Source organism: Phascolarctos cinereus, unplaced genomic scaffold, assembly GCF_003287225.1.
Source record: "Phascolarctos cinereus isolate Bilbo 61053 unplaced genomic scaffold, phaCin_HiC Scaffold_726;HRSCAF=1367, whole genome shotgun sequence".
In the NCBI taxonomy this organism is placed as follows: domain Eukaryota; kingdom Metazoa; phylum Chordata; class Mammalia; order Diprotodontia; family Phascolarctidae; genus Phascolarctos; species Phascolarctos cinereus.
Window position 1 is genome coordinate 15281047 of NW_027556098.1, and position 19389 is coordinate 15300435.

The 19389-nt window shown below is 36.2% G+C and overlaps 1 protein-coding gene across 3 annotated transcripts in view; it reads left to right on the top strand.

Annotated features, from left to right (window-relative positions):
* Nucleotides 1-19389, top strand: part of PNPLA4 (patatin like domain 4, phospholipase and triacylglycerol lipase) — a 69631-nt gene that overhangs the window by 24520 nt on the left and 25722 nt on the right. For all 3 annotated transcript variants that reach the window (XM_021006220.2, XM_021006221.2, XM_021006216.2), the window contains one exon: nt 7344-7409. In XM_021006220.2, the coding sequence (XP_020861879.1) occupies nt 7344-7409 (66 nt within the window). The remainder of the gene's footprint in view (nt 1-7343; nt 7410-19389) is intronic.

Consider the following 19389-nt stretch of genomic DNA (forward strand, 5'->3'; position numbering starts at 1 on the left):
ACAATGAAACAGTTGGAAGAAACATTTTATCATTTGTGAATTTTTTTTTCTTTTACTGAAAAGAAGTATCCAAATGCTTCAAGATTTTTAAAAGTTCAAAGACTAGTTGAGAATAATATTGCTTGCTATTGTCAGATATATGGGGGGGGGGGGAAGTGCCACTGTCCAAACATTTCTCAATAGCTTCATAAAAAAAATGTTGTGCTGCCAACCGCGAGTTATAAAGACTAGGTGCATTGGGTGTGGAAGGGGCAACATACTACATGTTTATGTTAACTTTACTGTATAATACTGTGCAGGTTTTATCATTAATTGACCATTCGATTAATAATTCTATCTGTTATCATAATAATAGTAGTTAATATGTCTGCATTTTAGTACATTATATAACTTGCTTAAAGGAATGTTATTTTGTGTATGCCTTTGTAAAAGTGGGTGGGTAGGGGCAAATTCACATTAAGTAAATATTGCTTTATGTAGAAGTCTGCAGAAGGGCCCACTTACATGAAGTGAAAGCTGTCTACATTGACCAAGGTCCACTCAGCATTATTTCTTGCATTATCTCTTCCTTTCCACTCTTCCAGACATCCTAGTTTGGGCCTTCATCTCTTCTCACCCAAAGTACTATATGTAGTTGTTTACTATATGTAATAATTTACTGGACTTCTTGCCACCAGTCTTTCTCCTCTTTAATTTTTCGTGACACTGCCCTAAGGTATTGCACTGAACGTGCCATCCCAGTACTAAAAACGGTTAGTGGCTTCCCAGTACTAAAACCAATCAGTGGCTTCCCAATACCTGTAGGGCATTCAATGCCCTACATAGTCTGACTCCAGTATATCTATTTTAGCATGATTTCATACTATTTCAGTTCACCTGTTCTGCTTCAGCCAAACTGGACTACTCTCTGCTTTCTGTCTTGTGTCTCATCTTCTCTCATTCCTTTTTTTTTTCCCCTTCCTTCTTGCCTAAAATGTGATTCTCCCACCACTGCATCTAGGTATTGAAATGTTTCCTTTAAGGCCCATCTCAAGTCCAGTCCTTCTATGAAGTTTTCCTTGACTTCCTCAGATTAACATTTCTTGTATCTTTCACACTCTCCTTTGTGTTCTAATTATTTGTACACAATATCTTTCTTGCTGTCTCCCTGTCCTCTGTTGAATTAATACCTGTTGGATCTATCTTTTATTCTCAGTGTCCTGTACAGATTGGTGCTTAATAAATATTTGTGAGATTCTAAAATGAAAATTTGGATCTTTATTTGTGATTTCACTTTCATGATTTAGGTTTAATCAATTCTTCTTTACTTGTATGGGATTTACAGGAGCCTTTTCATATTTGGCTTTCTCCATGGTTTAATATATTTTCTGTGCCCTACCATATTCTTCTTACCCTTTTTCCCCCCAGCATTTGTTTTTTTACTTAAACCCTCTGAAATGCAGGACCATAATGTGAGGTGAGGGACATGTGGGTTTTATGGAACTGCCTTTTAGCTAAGTTCATTTTTTTAAACTTTAGAGGTCAAGCAAGATAGATTAGACATGTGCCAGGAGTAGGCAAAGTGCGCCAGAAGACACCCAGCTTCATGATATCTTCTTCCCTATATAATCTCATAATCTTGAGATTCATTTAAATTAACCATCTTTTGATTTTGGATGCAATTAGCCTGATAATATTAGGTTTAGGAGATGACTTACCACTTTGAATCAGATATATTAATTAGATCAATACTAATCAATACAAAGGAGAAGCCTTAAGCCTCTGGGAACAAGAAAAGGAGATCCCATGCTGGAGCAGGTTATACTATGGCAGGCTCCTCTCAGCTAACCTCCTTCCCTTTGGATTCCTTAAACTACTATTTTTTTCCATTATTTTGAGTTCTTGCAAATTCCTCTACCCAACACCAAGAATGCTGAGGAACTATCCTTTATTCTAAGGGTAAATTGTAGTCAGCTTTAAATCCCAGGCATGCTTCTGGGCTGCTTTTCATCAGTATATTCTCAGGAAATTCAGATTAATATTAATTTAGATTTAATAATAGTCTTTTGCAAAATATAACTAGAGAAAGGTAAAAAAATTTAATCATTTAGTGCATTCTTTAGAAATGATTTTTGGATTAGCAAGTATTATTTTGACACTACTTTCATGCATTGTACAGATAATGAAGATTCATTCACATTTAAAGATAGAGGTAGCTCTACAGTTCTATGAATCTATGAGTTATGTGGTAGAGACATAATTATATTTGGGCATTAGGGGGCATTCTGAGTACAAACAGGAAAATTTTTTGTAGAACAAGATCTATAGGAGAGCCTCAGAAAACAGACTTGTTTTCAGAAATAAAATTTATAACATTTCCTACCCCCACCACTGTTTATCAGATTTATAACACCATTCCACAGTAAAGATAGGCAACCGATGATTCAGTGGCATTTAGCTTCTCTAGACATGGTCCCCTTTCTCTTTGTATGGAAACACAACTTATCATCAGGGCAGAATTTCTTGAAGAGCATGGTAACTCTTAGGGTCTTCAAAAATCAGAAGGACCCTTCTGCATTGTGTGTGGGATTTTTTATGCCATTGGATTACCATGAGATTGCATCAATTGAGACAGGCGCTAATCAAGTTCCAGGGACATCTTTGATGCTTTTTAGGGAAAACTAATTCCTATTATGGGAAGCAAAGGAAGTCTAGTCCTACCGTGGACTGGAAGGATTATTAAAACTTCACATACTTTAATATAGTGAATTAGAAGAGTTCAAACAACTCTAGATATGTGATCCTATGAAACTTTTTTTTGCACTTATTCCTTCCTCAAGTAGGAATGCCTTTCTAAATCCTTACTGTCCTTCACAATTTAGCTCAGGTATAGCCTCTTCCAATTTTAACTTCCCTTAATCCCTCCAGTTGAAAGTACTCTCTTCCCACTTCAAATATTCCAGGAGTACTTTGGCTTCATCTCTCCTTTAATACCAACCTTTTATTTTACTTGCTTATGTGCATGTTGTATCCCTTCTAATAGAAACATAAGTACCTTGAAGCCAAAGACTGTCATTTTAGCTTTGTATCTCCAATGCCTTATGCTTACTTAGAAGGAGTGTTCAATACTTGTTAAACTGACCCATTTGTAGATACCCAGGGTCCATCTTGAAAGCCGTCTTACTCTTACAATTATTAAGCTGGTCATGAACTGTAAGTGTATATATAAGCAGTAGTATAAGTATGTGGTAGTGTCTACTATTACTTCATTTGAAGGACAAACACTGAAGCTGAAGCTTAAATACTTTGGCCACCTAATGAGAAGACAGGACTCTTTGGAAAAGACTACGCTAAGAATGGTTGAAGGCAAAAGGAGAAGGGGATGGCAGAAGATGAGATGAATAGATAATGTCATGGAAGTATTGAACATGAGCTTAGAAAGACTTCAGGAGATAGTGGAGGACAGAAGGGCTTGGTGTGCTTTGGATCTTGGGGTCATAAAGAGTTGGTTACAACTGAATGCCTGAACAACAATTACGTAAGAAAAGTTGGAGTGATTCTAAAGTAGCATTAAATGTTTTCTGCCCTTTTCACTCCTGTCTGAAACTTTTTTGTGTTGATTCAGCTGAATGGAAGGGAAAGAAGAACATGTGTTATCCACCTTTCCTGCATCTCCCATCACATTTTGGTCAGAACACCTAGACATGTACCAGTAGTCAGTGAAAACTGTGAATGTGTAGCTTGATGCTGATTGGCACTTCATTATTATTCTGTAAGTGATAGAATGAGAGAGAGGTAGTGGCCTCCTCCAACAGTTATATGTGGTCCGGTCTACTTCAAGTGTCCAGTTCATATAAAACGTATGCATTTGGTTTCAGTGACAAGTTTTTGTACATATAGGCATTGTGAAAAGACCTGGCTAACAAGTCTCATCTACACTCTCTAGATAGTCCCATTGGTTTGTTCCTGCAGTTGCTATTTTCAGAGTATGTGCCTGAAAAAGAGTCAACCTATATCTAGTAAAAGCATGTGAAGTCATTTGGGTGATCTATTGGATTTCATTGCCCATATTGCTGTTGAAGCAAGATCTTCTAATATTTAGCCTTTTGTAGGTGAAATAAGACTTAGTACAGTATTAACCATTATCTTGGGAAGATTTGAAGATAAACTTGAGGCTATCGTTGAATTGTAACTGCACCATTAAGTTTTGTAAAAGTAGCCTGATTCATTAAACTCCATGGTAAACTTCAAATGTGAATGAAGCCTTAAGACAAAGTTTTATAGATGCTTTTTCACTTTATTAACTCTAAAATTAAGAGAGGAAAAGGGAACACTTGTTTTTTCAATGTATTAAAGGGACAGTAGTTTTGGATAATTATAGTCAAACTGGACTTTTGTCCTTCACTTAAACATTTATGTATGTGATTAATATCTATCTCCAAAATAAAACTTACTGAGCTAATACGTGCAAAGCACCGTGCTAAGTCCATGTATACCATGGATTCATACTATGGTTGTGCCACTTAGTTACTTTGTCAAAATTACCCTTTCTGAGTATCAGTTTTTTGGTGTTTTATTTGTAAAAGATGGAGTTTAGCCTCTAAGGTTCCTTCCATCTCTAAATCTGTGATAATAAGACCACATACCCCTTCTTTGCCATCAATAAGCTTTCATTTCTAAGTAGGAAGACAAGTTTCTTTGAGGCAAATGAGTATTTTAGGTTCTTTAAAATATGTACCTAGATTCAATTCATTATGGCCTTGGAATTTTGTAAGACCATTATTTTTGCTCTGGAAAATTCCTTAGATACAGTATTAGTGTGTTATGCTGATTATGGTTGAGAAAAGCAAGCTTAATTCCTCATTCTCTTTTAAAGCTAATTTTCCTGTTAAATTTACTTTGATGAGCAGATTATAAGTAGTTATGAAAAGATAGTAAGCTGTGACAAAACAAATACTTTGATTTAGAGAAGTGACAAATATTTTTCGGTTCATTGTACTTTTCATATCACTTATGTAAATTCTTAGCCTTAATATATGTATTAAAAAAAATTAGATAGCCTTTTTCATCTGAACACTTCAAAGCTGTTTTCAAGCATTAATTTATGAACTTCGCAATATAATAGGATATGGAAAAATGCGTTTTCCAGTTTTTAGGAGTGAAGGTTCTCTTTTTTTCAAAGTATAAATTTCTTATCAGTATAATGAGATAAAACATTTGCATAGTATCTTTAGTTTTTAAATCTCTAAGGATATAATTTCACTCTAATATCTTTGCTACATACATATTTCTTCTACCACTTCTAAAGTGGGATATAGCAATTACCTGTTACTGGCCATAAAAGTGTGCTTGAGGTCAGTATATTTTTTAAAGGAATAAGCAATTCATAATAGGGAAAATTCAATTAAAGTAACAGCAAATAGAGAACCTGTGCTGTTGCCTTAACCAATACAGGTGTAGTTCAAATTGGCTATACCCATATTTGATCCCTGCCTACCATTGAATTGTTTTATAATTTTTAGACAAATGGCTTAACGTGTAATACAAGCTTTGTTTTTTTTTAAATTAGTACAGCTAATGTAGTGTCAGACAATGCCATTATATTTCAGAATTAATGTTGAAACTCTGTAAAGACTTTTCTGCATTTGTTTCATTTTATGTAAGATTTACCAATCTTACATTAGATTCTATAGATGCTATAGCATCTGGCACTGCACTTACAGTGCTACCAAAAAAAATGTGAATGCTGTCACCCTGGAAATGTTGCTTCAAAGTGTTTTCATTATCACAGTGCACATGTAATAAAGATTAGTATCCAACTTGCCTGAAATTATAAAATAAGTATATTCTGATAGCCTCTACCTTACAAACATCTGCCTTATAAACAACTTGCCAATATGATTGGCTGTCCTCCATACTCCTGGTAATTAAAAATATTAGTAGAGGAACTTGCTAGTGGTGCAACTTTAACATTCTGAAGCACTTTCCAGTAGAACAGGAGCCCCCATGAGAGCTGCCTTCACTCCTGCAGCTCTTGTCGTCCCTTTGACCCTGCAATGCCCTATAAAGAAACCCCTACAGGAATCTTTCACTCTTCCCACTCAGAAATCGGCAGCTCTTCAAAGTGCTGCTAGGAGGGGAGCTGTCTGTGGAAGTCTATGGAAGTCTATGGAGTCTTGCTTCTATTTTCAGACTGTAGGGACAGGGATACTTGCTCTGCTGAAAGAAAAAGAGAATATTTTCTCACAGGGTCATGTTAAAGGAAAGTGCTTATTAATAATACTCTAGTTCGTTAGCATGATGTCATGGATAGACAGGCACATGGTGAAGAAGAGTTGAGCTCAAGTTCAGACGCATACTGGAAGTATAATCTTGAGCAAGTCACTTAACCCCTGAAAATTCTCTTAAGACTATAAATTGCAGAGCATTTGCTATCTTTGTTAGTAGGAGTTTCCTCACCTAGCATTCTATGTACCACTGAAGTTACAGGTCTGGACAAGGAATCTACACTAATAATATAGTTGGGAAGAGGATATATACATAAAATGATAAATAGGAATATAAGGTAGCAAATTTTAAGTGCCAAATTGGTAGTTCACAAGTTGGAATTCAAAATAAATTTCCCCATAGAAACAGTATTATAAATGTTGGTTAGGTTCAGAGTTTGCTTATATTTTGGGTAAAATAAATTATCAGGATGTCCTGACAACCAAACAATGAGGACACTACTCTTTTAAAAGTACATAGTACGTTAAGCATATAAATTGCTAGAAAAATGCCTTGTCTACATTTTACCTCCCAAACTATACCCCTTTCAGCTATCTAGATGAAACTCAAGATTCATTTTGTGTATATAGTGGCCATTTTATAATGTAACCTGGCCAAGTTATAAGAACCTGTTCCCCTAGCAACATCTTGATGTCATGGATTACATTAGAGTATCTCAGACTGCAAGCTAGAATCCATTGCAGAAATCAGATTTAGTTGGGGAGTGGAGGGTTCTGTTGCAGAAGATAATTGTTCCTTTTAAAATGAATGCACAGTGCATGGCAAATATAGTAGATAATTTGTTTCCATCTATTTGTACTCTGAATTTAACTTTAGATTTGAAAATTTATTTTTCCACTAATTTTACTTAAACAGAGTTGGTTAGTTTAAAGAGAATTGATTTGTGTATACATCTTGAGTATTTGTAAGTATTCAAAAAGTATCATATTTATTTTAATTACAGACATTTCTCAAAATATAGTATTTTCTGCATAGACCTTTTCAAATGCAACATAATCACTGAATCATGTAAGCTTTATGGGAAAGGAAAATAAATACTTGTCTGTTAACAATGTCTTTCTTTGTCGTACATCTAGGTTCTCTTGGCTAGCAGTTTTGTACCAGTTTATGCAGGCCTGAAAGCAGTGGAATATAAAGGAGAGGTAATATTTTTACATATTCAAAGATACTCCTTATATTAACAAATTTTTCTTGAAACATCCAATTTTAGAATTGTCCTAAAGGTATTAAAAATATTCTATTAATTAATTCATAAATAGTTTTGCTTCCTTACTTTAGGAGAAAAAAAATCCTAGGAGAATCACATACATTTTTGTGTAAAGATTTAAAGAAATGTTAACCTAATTTTATTTGAAATTAATGATTACCTGAAATAGACATGTTTTAAATACATAATATATTTGCTTAAAAGTAATTACAAAGTTTATATATATATATATATATATATGTATATACATACATATATATATATATATATACACACACACATATATGTATATAGGTCAAATGTCTCAATATCTTTTTTTTTTCATTTCTGTGGTTGCAGTTTATAAGCATGTCAGTGCTTTAAACATCTTAAAGCTTAACTTAATTGACTCTCATGAAATCAGTATCTTGAGTTGATCATTAAAGAGGTTATTTTGTATTACTGCGTTCCACAGGAATAGTTTATACTTCAAATTCTTTCTTCCCTAACTCTTCCTGGCTTTTTATGTGCAATTGGTCATTAGAAGGTAGAGTAGTAAAATATGGTTAGTTATTTCAAATTCATTACTGATATTGGAGGAAAAAAACAACTCAAACCACATATACTGCTTAACAGTAATGTAATCTTTTTAAAAGAGTTAGAGTACATTTTTGTGCTATTCGGAAATGGTATTTTTGAAAAAAAAATGGGGTGTTCCAGGAGAAATAGCACCTCAGATGTGAAGCCTTGCCAAGACCTTTTCAGGGCTGTTCATCCACCTTTGATATCTACCTGTCACCCAACTCTCACCTGTGGCTACAAGAAGCTATAGTACGCACAGCAGCCACAACCCAGTAAGACTGTCTTGGCAGATGGACTAAACCAGGTTGAGGTGAGTTAGGGGGATGTCTACTCGACGCATATGAAGACATCCCCCAGTGGAAGGGGCAGATCAGAATACTTTATTCCAGTGGCCATGAAGGCAGCTGAAGCAGTCACTATGGAGTACTTAGAGCTTGGTCAGACTTCAAAGACACCAAAGTCATCTGCTGCGTCCCAAGCCATTGGCAGTCCTCCTGACTGTTGTCTTGCCATTGGACTTTGATGACTCTGGAAGAAAGATTGAGGCTGACAACTTTGTGCAACTCTGCCTCACTTAAATCAAATTCAACCAAATCAGGACATCATCTGTGATGTCATTAGTTCTGTTAAAAAAAAATGGCAAACAAGACCCAAATCTCATACCATATACCAAAATAAAGTCAAAATGGGTTCATGACTTAGATATAAAGGCTGATGCCATAAGTAAACTGGGAGAACAAGGAATAGTTTACCTATCATATCTATGGAGAACAGAAGAATTCATGACCAAACAGGAGATAGAGAACACTATGAAAAGAAAAATGGATAATTTTGATTACATTAAATTGAAAAGTTTTTGTACAAACAAAGCCAATGCAACTAAGATTAGAAGGAAGGTGGAAAATTAGGAAAGAATTTTTACAACCAGTCTCTCTGATAAAGGCCTCATTTCTAAAATATATAGAGAATTAAGACAAATTTATAAGAACACAAGCCATTCCCTAATTGATAAATGTTCAAAGGATATGGACAGTTCTCAGATGAAGAAAGTAAAGCCATCTATAGTCAAATGAAAAAATGCTCTAAATCATTATTGATTAGAGAAATGCAAATCAAAACAACTCTGAGGTACCACATCACACCTATCAGATTGGTCAACATGACAAAATAGGAAAATGATAAATGTTGGAGAAGATGTAGGAAAATCGGAACACTAATGCATTGTTGGTGGAGTTGTGAAATGATCCAACCATTTTGGAGAACAATTTGGAACTATGCCCAAACAGCTACAAAAATGTGCATACCCTTTGATCCAGCAATTGCACTTCCTGGGCTATATCCCAAAGAGATCAAACAAATGGGAAAAGGACTCACATGTACAAAAATATTCATAGCAGCTCTTTTTGTGGTGGCAAAGAATTGGAAATTGAGAGGATGCCCATCAATTGGGGAATGGCTGAGCAAGTTGTGGTATATGAATGTAATGGAATACTATTGTGCTATAAGAAATGATGAACAGGCTGACTTCAGAAAAACCTGGAAAGACTTATTTGGTCTGATGCTGAGTGAAGTGAGCAGAACCAAGAGGACTTTGTACACAATAACAGCCACGTTATGCGGTGACTAATATTGTTAAACTGAACCCTTCTCAGCATTTCAAGGATCTAAGACATCTCCAGAGGCCTCGGGATGGAAAATGCTGTCCACATCCAAAGAAAGAACTATGGAAGTCGAATCGCTCTCACTTATTTTTACCTTCTGTTGAGTTTTGTTTCATCTTTCTGATGTTTACTCCTATTGGTTTTAATTTTTACTTACAACTTCACTAATGTGAAAATATGTTGAATAGGAATGTAAATGTAAAGCCTATATCAGATTGTGGGCTGTCTTGGGGAGGGGGAGGGGGAGGAAGGGGGAGAAAAATTTTCAACACAAAAGCATATGGAAGTGATTGTTGATAAATCAAAATAAATTAATTAAATTTAAAAAAATGGCAAACAACAGTTTCTGAAGAAATAGTTTTGTTATATAGTATCCTCTATATTATGTCATATGGATGGTCTTTTGTGATTTCTTTGTTGACTTGACCTAAAAAGTCAATTCAGTGAGTCAGAAATTATATTTTTAAGAAATTGCCTTTAGTTTTTTCATTGTTCTTTATTTTGAGAGTGCTGCATAGAAGTCAAATTTCTTTATCTAGTCTGAATAAGTTGGTAATGAATGGAGTTCACCTAAGTTGTGTCATTTCTACTCATTTTCTTTTCTGTTTCTTCTAACTGGATTGTTTTGATTAAGCAAAGAAAGATGCAAGAATAGAAGAATATTTAGGAAGGAGTAGTAGGAATGATGTGGAAATTGAGGAAAGGAAACAATAAAGCTCAATGATGAAAAACAAGGAGATGAAATCAAGAGGATTCATTGAGAAGATAGCAGCTAGAAAGCATGCAACTATAGTTCCACTTGGATATGAGAAAGTATTTTCTGAGACTGTGGTAAATCCCATATCATACAGTACTGTTACCTTCCTTTTGTCAGTTGTTTCTGGTTCCCAGAGTAGGTTGCTTTTCAGGAAACCCTTGTCAAAGGACACTTCTCATTTTTGTCATCTTTGTGTCCCTGATTTTTTCTATCAGCGGTCCCAGCTAATTGTTAAGATATAATCCAATTTGCTATAAGTCATAATGTTGTACCATGTGTATTGCATCCCAGGTACAAATTTGTACCCAGATGTTTGGCCTGCTTTTACAATGGCCCAGAGTTAAAGATAAAATCTAAATTCTTAACTCACCCAGTTGATATCAGAAATAATTGAAAGCTTTATTCTGGTAAGATCCAAAGTAAGAATCTGTGTTGTATCTGAATTGTTTTGTCTTATATGTAATCTTAACATTTTATTATTTTTCTTCCTTTTATCTCAAATTGCCTGAGTTGCAATGTAGAGAATATCTATAGTAACCAACTAGTTACAGTTATTTACTTCATATATTGATAGCCCCGGGCCAAAGTAAAAAATCACCTGTTATAAGAGATTGGACTTACTTCTGCACTGATGTTAATTATCCTATATTTGTTCATCCATTTCCAAAGTCAAAATCTAGATTATTCCCAAAAATCTACCTTCTCCGCTCCTGCCCTTGTGCTATAGGACACCATTGAAAAAAGTCATACAACTCTGATGACTGGGTCCACTACAAATTTATGTCATCCAATCTTAACCAAGACTTCATTGATGCATGCTACTACTTTTACTTTTCTCTAGTTGAATCAGTTTGCTTTCACTATCTCTGTTGAAGCTTCTTATAGCATTCTCTTCATACTCATTAAACAGAGTACCTTACCTCATACTTCATAGAAAAAATTGAGACAAATGTCATGTCACTCTTCTCTTCAATTCCATACTTCAGATGACTTCAACATCATCCCCTGTTATTTCTTGTACTTACAGCTTTGGCTGGTAAGATGACCCTTCTCCTTGCCAATCTCTACCCATCATCTTGTGTCCTGGATCACATCCCTTCCTATTTCTTCCATGAACTTGCCCCTTGAACCATATGCTTCCTCATTTTTAACTTCTTATCTGCTGGCTCCTTTTCTGCTTCGTACAGATATTCTGAGATCTCTTGCATCCTTTAAAAGCAAAAACAAACAAACAAACAAAAACTTCCCTTGACTCTACCTTTCGAGCTATCATTCTACATGCTTAGATAAAACCTATCTACATCCTTTGCCTTTCCAGTCTGATTTCTAAATGACTGAAATTGCTTTTTAACAAGATCATTACCATTTTTTGCTGTTGCTATTTTTGGTTTGATTGTTTTTAATTGAAATGATGCAGTCCTTTTTTCTCCTCATTATCTTGTCTTCTTTTCAGGGCTAGCCCTGCCCCTTCTATATATTTCCTTCCCTGGATTTTGCTGATACTACTCTGTTGTGGTTCTTTCCTATCTAGCTGACTCTTCTTTTTTAGTTTCCTTTATTGGATAATCCATGTGCATTCATCCCCATGCCTGAGTATCTTACATGATTCTGTCCTAGCCCTTTCCTCTTGATCTTAGCACTTCTTATGGATTCAAATAGTATGTCTATAAAGATAACTCCCAGTTTGAAAGGTCCAGTCCTTAATCTGTTCCCTGAGCTCCAATCCTGCATATCTGTCTGATGTTGGTCCTCTTCACCTGGATATCCCATAGGTGTTTTAAACTTAACATGCTCATAATGAAACTCATTTTCTTTCCCCTAAACCAAGGGTGAGGAACCTGAAGCCTCGAGGCCACATGTGGCCCTCTAAGTCCTCAAGTGCAGCCCTTTGAATCCAAACTTCACAGAATAATCCCCTTAATAAAAAGATTTGTTCTGTAAAACTTTGACTCAGTCAAAAGGGCCACACCCAAGGACCTAGAAGGTCTCTTGTGGCCTCAAGGCCACAGGTTCCTCACCTCTGCCCTAAACCAAAGATATTTGAATTTTTTTTTTTTTGCATCATAGCTGCTTGGTGAAACTTACAGACCCCTTCTCAGAATAAATTTTTTCTTAAGACATGAAATATAATACATTGAATTACAAAGAAAACCAATTATATTGAAATCTAATTATCAAAATATTTTTAAAACAAGTTTATGGACCCTAAGTAAAGAATCTCTGCCCTAAACCTACCCTTCTTCCTAACTTCCCAGTTCTCTAGTCACCTAGGTTTTAAACGAAGGAATCACTCTTACCCCCTTATAACTAATCATTTGCTAATTCATGTCATTTCTACCTCCTCAACACATCTTCTGTTCATTCCTTTTTCTCCACACCTCAACCACCCTGGTTAAGGCCCTCATGGCCTCTCTCTTGGACAATACACTATCCTCTTAATTGATCTTTCTGCCTTGGGTTTCTCCCCACTGTAATCCATCTTTCCACACAGCTGCCAAAATGATTTTCCTAAAACCCAAGTCTTATAATGCCTGCTCAAAATTCTTCTAGCAAATAAAGCCCTTCACAACCTGGATAAAACGTATTTTTCCAGCCTTACACTCCCCAGCAACTGCACTCTGTGTTTCAGTCAAACTAACTCACGTAAACAGCATTGTCTCCTACTGTCAGTCTCTTGGCGCTGACTCTCCTGCATGCCTGGAAATGACTCTCTCAGTTATGCTTTTGGAATCCCTAATATCCGTCATGCTTCAACTGCATTGCACCTCCCTAAAAAGATCTTTTTTTCTGATTCCCCAGTGATCAGTGCCTTCCTACATAACTTTGTGGTCATTTTGTATATATCCTATATTTATCTATGTATATATCATCACAGTAGGATGGAAGCTCCTTGAGGGCAAGAATTGTTTTTCTTTTGTATTTGTATCTCCTGTACCTAGCAATGCCTGGCCTTAGTGGCCTATTGCCAAATGTTTATTTGCTCATTTTATTGTATTTTAGAACTTCACTTGATTTTATCTCCCAGTGATTGTTACTTTCTGCCCCTAAGATGTTTGACTTCATAGCCCCTGGATTAACTCCAGGTTGCTGATCCTGCACTACGACTTTTCACTTATTTTCTCCTTCTTCCAGATTGTTATTTGACTATTTTTATCTTACTGCAGGTATCTAGATTTTACCTAACTAGGCTCTACCTAAAAACACGATGAATGTGTTGACCTCAGACTCTGTTCCATCAACAGTAGAAGGACTGTAGTGTGTTTAGTCATGGGTAACTACAGGTTTTGTTTTGTTTTGATATTTCTTTGTGTAAGTAATGCACGATAATCTGTTTATTTTTTTCTCCAACTATGTCACATCCTTATCTTGCAGAAATTTCTTTGCTTACTTTTGATTGCAAGGGTTATTAGAAATGAACTACTGATCCCAAACCCTTATTCTTACCCAGCTCTCTTGTCCTAAATCCCCACATGACCAGTCTGGTATTCGAAGGCTAGCTTTTCCTTTTTTTATAATAGATTTTATTTTAGTTTAGTTTAGTTCTCAACATTCACTTTTGTAAGATTTTTGAATTCCAAATTTTTCCCCTCCTTTCCTTCTTTGCCTAAAACAGCAAGCTGTCCGATACAAATTATACATGTACAATTATATTAATCATATTTATATATTACTCATGTTGTGAAAGAAGAATCTGAACAAAAGGGAAAAATTATAAGAAAGAAAAACAAAAAAAAGTGAAGGTAATATGCTTTAATCTGCATTCAGTTATTTCTCTGGATGTGGAGAACATTTTCCATCATGAGTCCTTTGGAATTGTCTTGGATCGTTGTTTTGCTAAGAAGAAAAGCAAGCTTTTATTTTGAGATTTTAGATATCGTGTTTCAGCCCAGAACTACTACTAAATACTGTGATTTTTTTTTTCTCCTTAGCTTAGGTAAATTGGTGCTCAAAAGTTCTGTTTAACAATTATCAGGGACATTTTCTTGAAAGATGATGTAAAGACTTTTTTCACTAACATATGTTCTAGAGGGTGTGTTAAAAAAAAGTAATCTAATAACGTAATCCTTTTTTCTAAATTCTGGACTCACATTGCTTAGAAAACCTACAAATTTTCATTTTTATCTCTTCCTTTTCAAACTCATGACCTTACTAGTTGTTAAAAACACACTTGACACCAAAAATTTAGTATCAAGAAAAGCTTATTACAGAGAAAATCCAGAGGATTTAGATATTTCTGGCCAGAAGCTGGCTCCACCCCGCTTCAGGAGGAGAGAGCACTGAGTTCAAAAGCAGTTAGTTTCCACAGGAAACCTCACAGGCCTGGATTGGTTCCTTCCTTCCTGGGTTACAACCTTGTTGACCTCAACTGGTCCGAGCTGGATCAGCCCTGTGTGGGTCAGTGACCCTAACCCAAATTAAACTCAGAGACTTCTCAAGGTGGAAAGCAAAGGTTACCTTTATTACAATCTTGCTAGATGGCTGTCTGCTCCTTCAACAAACGTGGAGACATTGCATAACAGGGGCCGCCTTATAAAAGCAAATCTCTCAGCCCACCACGCAAACAAGTTTCCACCCACCACTATCCCTTACCCCCTTAACTAGGGGTGGGCTTACATTCTAAGTTCAAAAATTTCTTCTTATCCTCTTAACTGGGAGGTGAGGCTTGCATTCCAGGCTTGAAATTCAAAGACAGGGAAAGAGGCCGGAAGCCAAGGGCAAACGGCTCAGGTTGGGGGTGGAGCAGGGCTTATTCTTTCTGTTAAGTGCTTAAAAACTGGGTGTGAGTGGGGGAGGATTTTGAATGTAATAATCAAGAATTATTTGACCCTTTGAGTAGCCTTCACTTCTGAGAGTTAATTTCTCACACTACCTTCTGAACTCATTACCTTAATTACACTGAGAAGTCTTCACTGGGACATCCCATTCAGCCCTTATCTTGATTTGGGGTCTTCTTGGAACCATTAGCTTACTTCTTATTGGCTAAGCCCACCTGCAGTGTAACTGCTTCCTTGAGTTGTTTTTTATAACTCTGTACTATTCTACCTTTGTGGAAACTTAACCCTTGCCTAACTCTCACAATTCAATCCTCTTCTCTCAATATGGATTATGTTTCCACACTTTTTGATCCTGTTGTCTTTCCTCAAACGTTTTAGCATTAATTCACATTATTCATTAGAGGGGGAGGAATGATCATTAATTCTCTCAATCATCATCCTAACTCCACCTGATCCTGTTACCTAAATTCCCATAGCCAGTCACATTGGGGTGTTTTTAGTTGGTGCTGTTTCTATTAATTTTTGCACTAGTCCTCTGATACAAGGGATGATGCAACACCCTACAGCAGTTAAAACTCCTGCAGCTATGATTAGAGAGATGATGATGGATGCTACTATTCCCTTCTATTTGCCCAACCAGGATTTTGACCATTTTTTTATTCAGTTATCTATCCCAGAGTTCTCTGCCAACTCCTTGGCTAAAGTGGTTAAACTTTGCAATGCCTTAGTGATGGTTCTGTCGGGGGCTGTGCTGCTGGGCAACATTTCATCAAGGGATTTGGGGGACTTAAAACAATATGGGAGAAGGAAGGGAGGAATTGACCAGTGCATTGACAAATTAAAAAGGAGGCAGTCCCCTTATTAAGTACAGATACAGAGACCCAAAAGTAATGATAAATTGTCCATTTTAAGCTTCAGAAGTTTCTTCTCATACAGCTGTCCGACACTCAGGACATCATCCGGTGAAGTCTTCTTTTTTAAATGCTGTTCAAACAGTGTCCAGCAGACTCTCTTCTTGTAGAAATCCTCCTTCTTGTGTCCACTCTCCTACAAGATTGATCTTAACACAGTTTTTAAATTACCTTGCCAATAACCAAGGCAAATAATGAAAATTAACTCAACTTGACCCTGTGTCTTCACCATTACAAGATCAAAATTGGGACTTTGGACAATTGTCATTTTCAAGAAACTGAAAATTAAAAAAAAAAATTAGAACCTAGCCTTACACTCTGCATTACTTCTAGTTTTATACCTTGCATTAATTCATTATTCATTCCTATTCATATTCCCCATTAGGAGGATGAGATTCCACTAAGGAATTAATAACACACTCCAGTATATAGTAGTTAATTTAAAACAAGTACATATCAAATACTAAAACAATCCCAACTTCTAGTCATACATAAATAAATAATCCTCAGTTAAAATAGATGCTTCTTTCAAGGCATTTACAGGATAAGTCACAAATTATTCTTTTAACATTGTGACAAACTGAGACAGCTTAAATATTCACTAAGTATTAACTAAGTAACAGAATAATATTCTGTTCCACAATCTCCTGGCCTAGTTACCCTCATATTGATGGGATATAGGCCCAAGCTGCCAAGGGCCCTTGCCCTTTGCCCTTTGCCCCAAAATGAATCTGGTTCCCATTTGTCTATGGGCCCCAGAGAACCCTTATACTTCACTCAGCTGGCCTATCTGGTTTATCTACAACAAACTTCCCCCCTGGCTGAAAGAAGACCTGGGCTGAACTCCTTCAGGCAGGGCCCTCGTGTTGTGACGTTGGGGTCCCAGCACCCCCAAACCTCTAGTCCTCATCATAACCATTATGAGAATTAAAGGATCCTGACATACAGGAATACACTAGTAACATGTCAAGACTGAATACTTAATTCTGAAATTCTAGGCCAAATAACTCAATCTTATACTTATATCTTACTATAATAACCTCAGCTGTACCCATATCAATCTATTATTGAATAGATTCGAAATTTATGCTTATAAAACTTATGATTATAGGAATTTGCTATGAAAGAACAAGGACATAACTAAAGTAAGGGAACAATGAAAGCTTCCCTAGATTCATGTCAATTCCAGGCAGAAGTTATATAATGACCAACTGCACTGGGGCAGGTTTAAAGTCTGCCAGGTGTCATAGTGGGGAAATTGAGTCAGGAGAATCCTACCTCAGCCATGCAGAAAAGCCATTCTCCTGACCTTCTCATGAGAACACCCTCTTGCAGCTCATAGGTGTAGCGCACAAACCTCTTTGCAGGTTGCTGATGTCGTGGGTCAGTTTCTCAGTCAATTCCTTGTTAACTATACCTGGAGTTTGACTCTGAATAATAGTCCCCAAGGTCTTAAATAGCAAATTTCCCTCATCAAGGTTTCAGGTGTTACTGTAGTTTCACATTAATTAAGGAACATCTCCAAAGTGAGCTCTAAGTAGTTTTCATAACTTCCTATACATGTTCTGGTTCCTCGTAACATCTTGAGTAAAACCAAATTTCCATTAAAATCATAAGTTGCTACTCTAAATGGATTTGCCTCTCTGTTTCTCAAGTTTATTTATCCCTCTCTAACCATTCTTAATCTGAAAGAATGAGACACTTTCAGGACTCAAATCCTAGTACGTATGATAAATTCAAACAGTAACTTTAACTCTTGCTAGGCTATGAAATGAATTTAGATCAAAACAGTAAGATCTTTCCTACTTACATCTTATATGCTTTAGCATTAATCATTAACCTTAAATCTCTGATGCTGCTTCCATTGAGACTGTTTCTCTGAAAGCACTCAGTTAAGTCCAATCCAAGGACACAAAAAACCCAGGAATGAAACTCTAAGTTCATAGTAGGTTTGGATATACTTTTCTTACAAATAGACATTTAGTAGGCCCTCTAAAAGAATATCAAAGATTTCATCAAAACATTTTCTTCATAAAAGTATCTCCTTTTCTTAAAAACAGCATACCATTTCCTAAGAACCATAAAATTCCTAGTTACCTAATTTATTAATTTAACTAACTAAAATCTGTCCAGGAGCCACAGTCATGGAGAAGCATTTTTCTCCCATATTTCTCCCCCACTCCTTTCCCATGTTGCCTGGCTCCAACTAAAACTGTAAAGTCGGTAAAATTTATCTTTGGAGCCTTAACCTTCACTTGTGCTATAGCTTCTTCCTTCCCTTTGGCATTCAGTGCCCCAGACTCTTCAGATATTCCTCTCAATTTTTGCCACTTGTCAGAACTTTCCTTCTTTTTCTCCATGTAGTTCCTTGTTTAGCCATCACCTTGAAATCTGACAAATCATCTCTAAGTGACTTCCATGTGTTTTAAGCCCTTTAGTTATATTTCAATTTTAGCAGATGACACCTAGAAGTGAGAATTTGAACCTAAAGAAATTTATTTCTGCTAGTGGGTTTTCCAGTACCACCACAGCTTGTAGAAGAGCCATTTTTAGTAAGGGAGCATTTTGCTTGCTTTCAAATCATGTCATATAAGCAAGTATCTATTCTAATTATTCTTAAATCTGGTCCTATGTTCAGAAAATTTGTGGCTTTTCTATAATTTTATTGTAATCCCCAAATTACAATATTGTCTACCTTTAGAATCAGTTATTCTCCCCTAAAGTCAGCTGGTCTGTCAGTACATCAGTCACTCACTCAAACATTTACTAAGGGTCTGCCATGTGCCGTGCACTGTGCTAAGCTCTGGGGATACAAAAAGAGGCAGCAGACAGCCCCTGCCCTCAAGGAGAATCCCCTGCCTTCACAATCTAATGGGGGAGACAAGAAGCAAATATGTTCAAACAAACAAGCTATGTACAAGATAAATAGGAAATAATTTAGGGGGAGAGGCAAAAGAATTAAGATGATTTAGAAAAGGGTTCCTGTAGAAGATGGAATTTTAGTTGGGATTTGAATGAAACCAGAAGGCAGAGATGAGAGAGAGCATTTTAGGAATGAAGGCCAGCTAGAGAAAATATCAGGAGCCAAGAGATGGAATATCTTAGTCATGGAACAGAAGGGAGGCCAGTATCACTGAATCAAAGAGTATGTGGCAGGGAGTAAAGGGTAAGAAGACTGGAAAGATGAGGGTGAGGGTGAGGAGCTATGTTATGAAACACTTTGAATGCTAGAGGATTTTGTATTTGATCC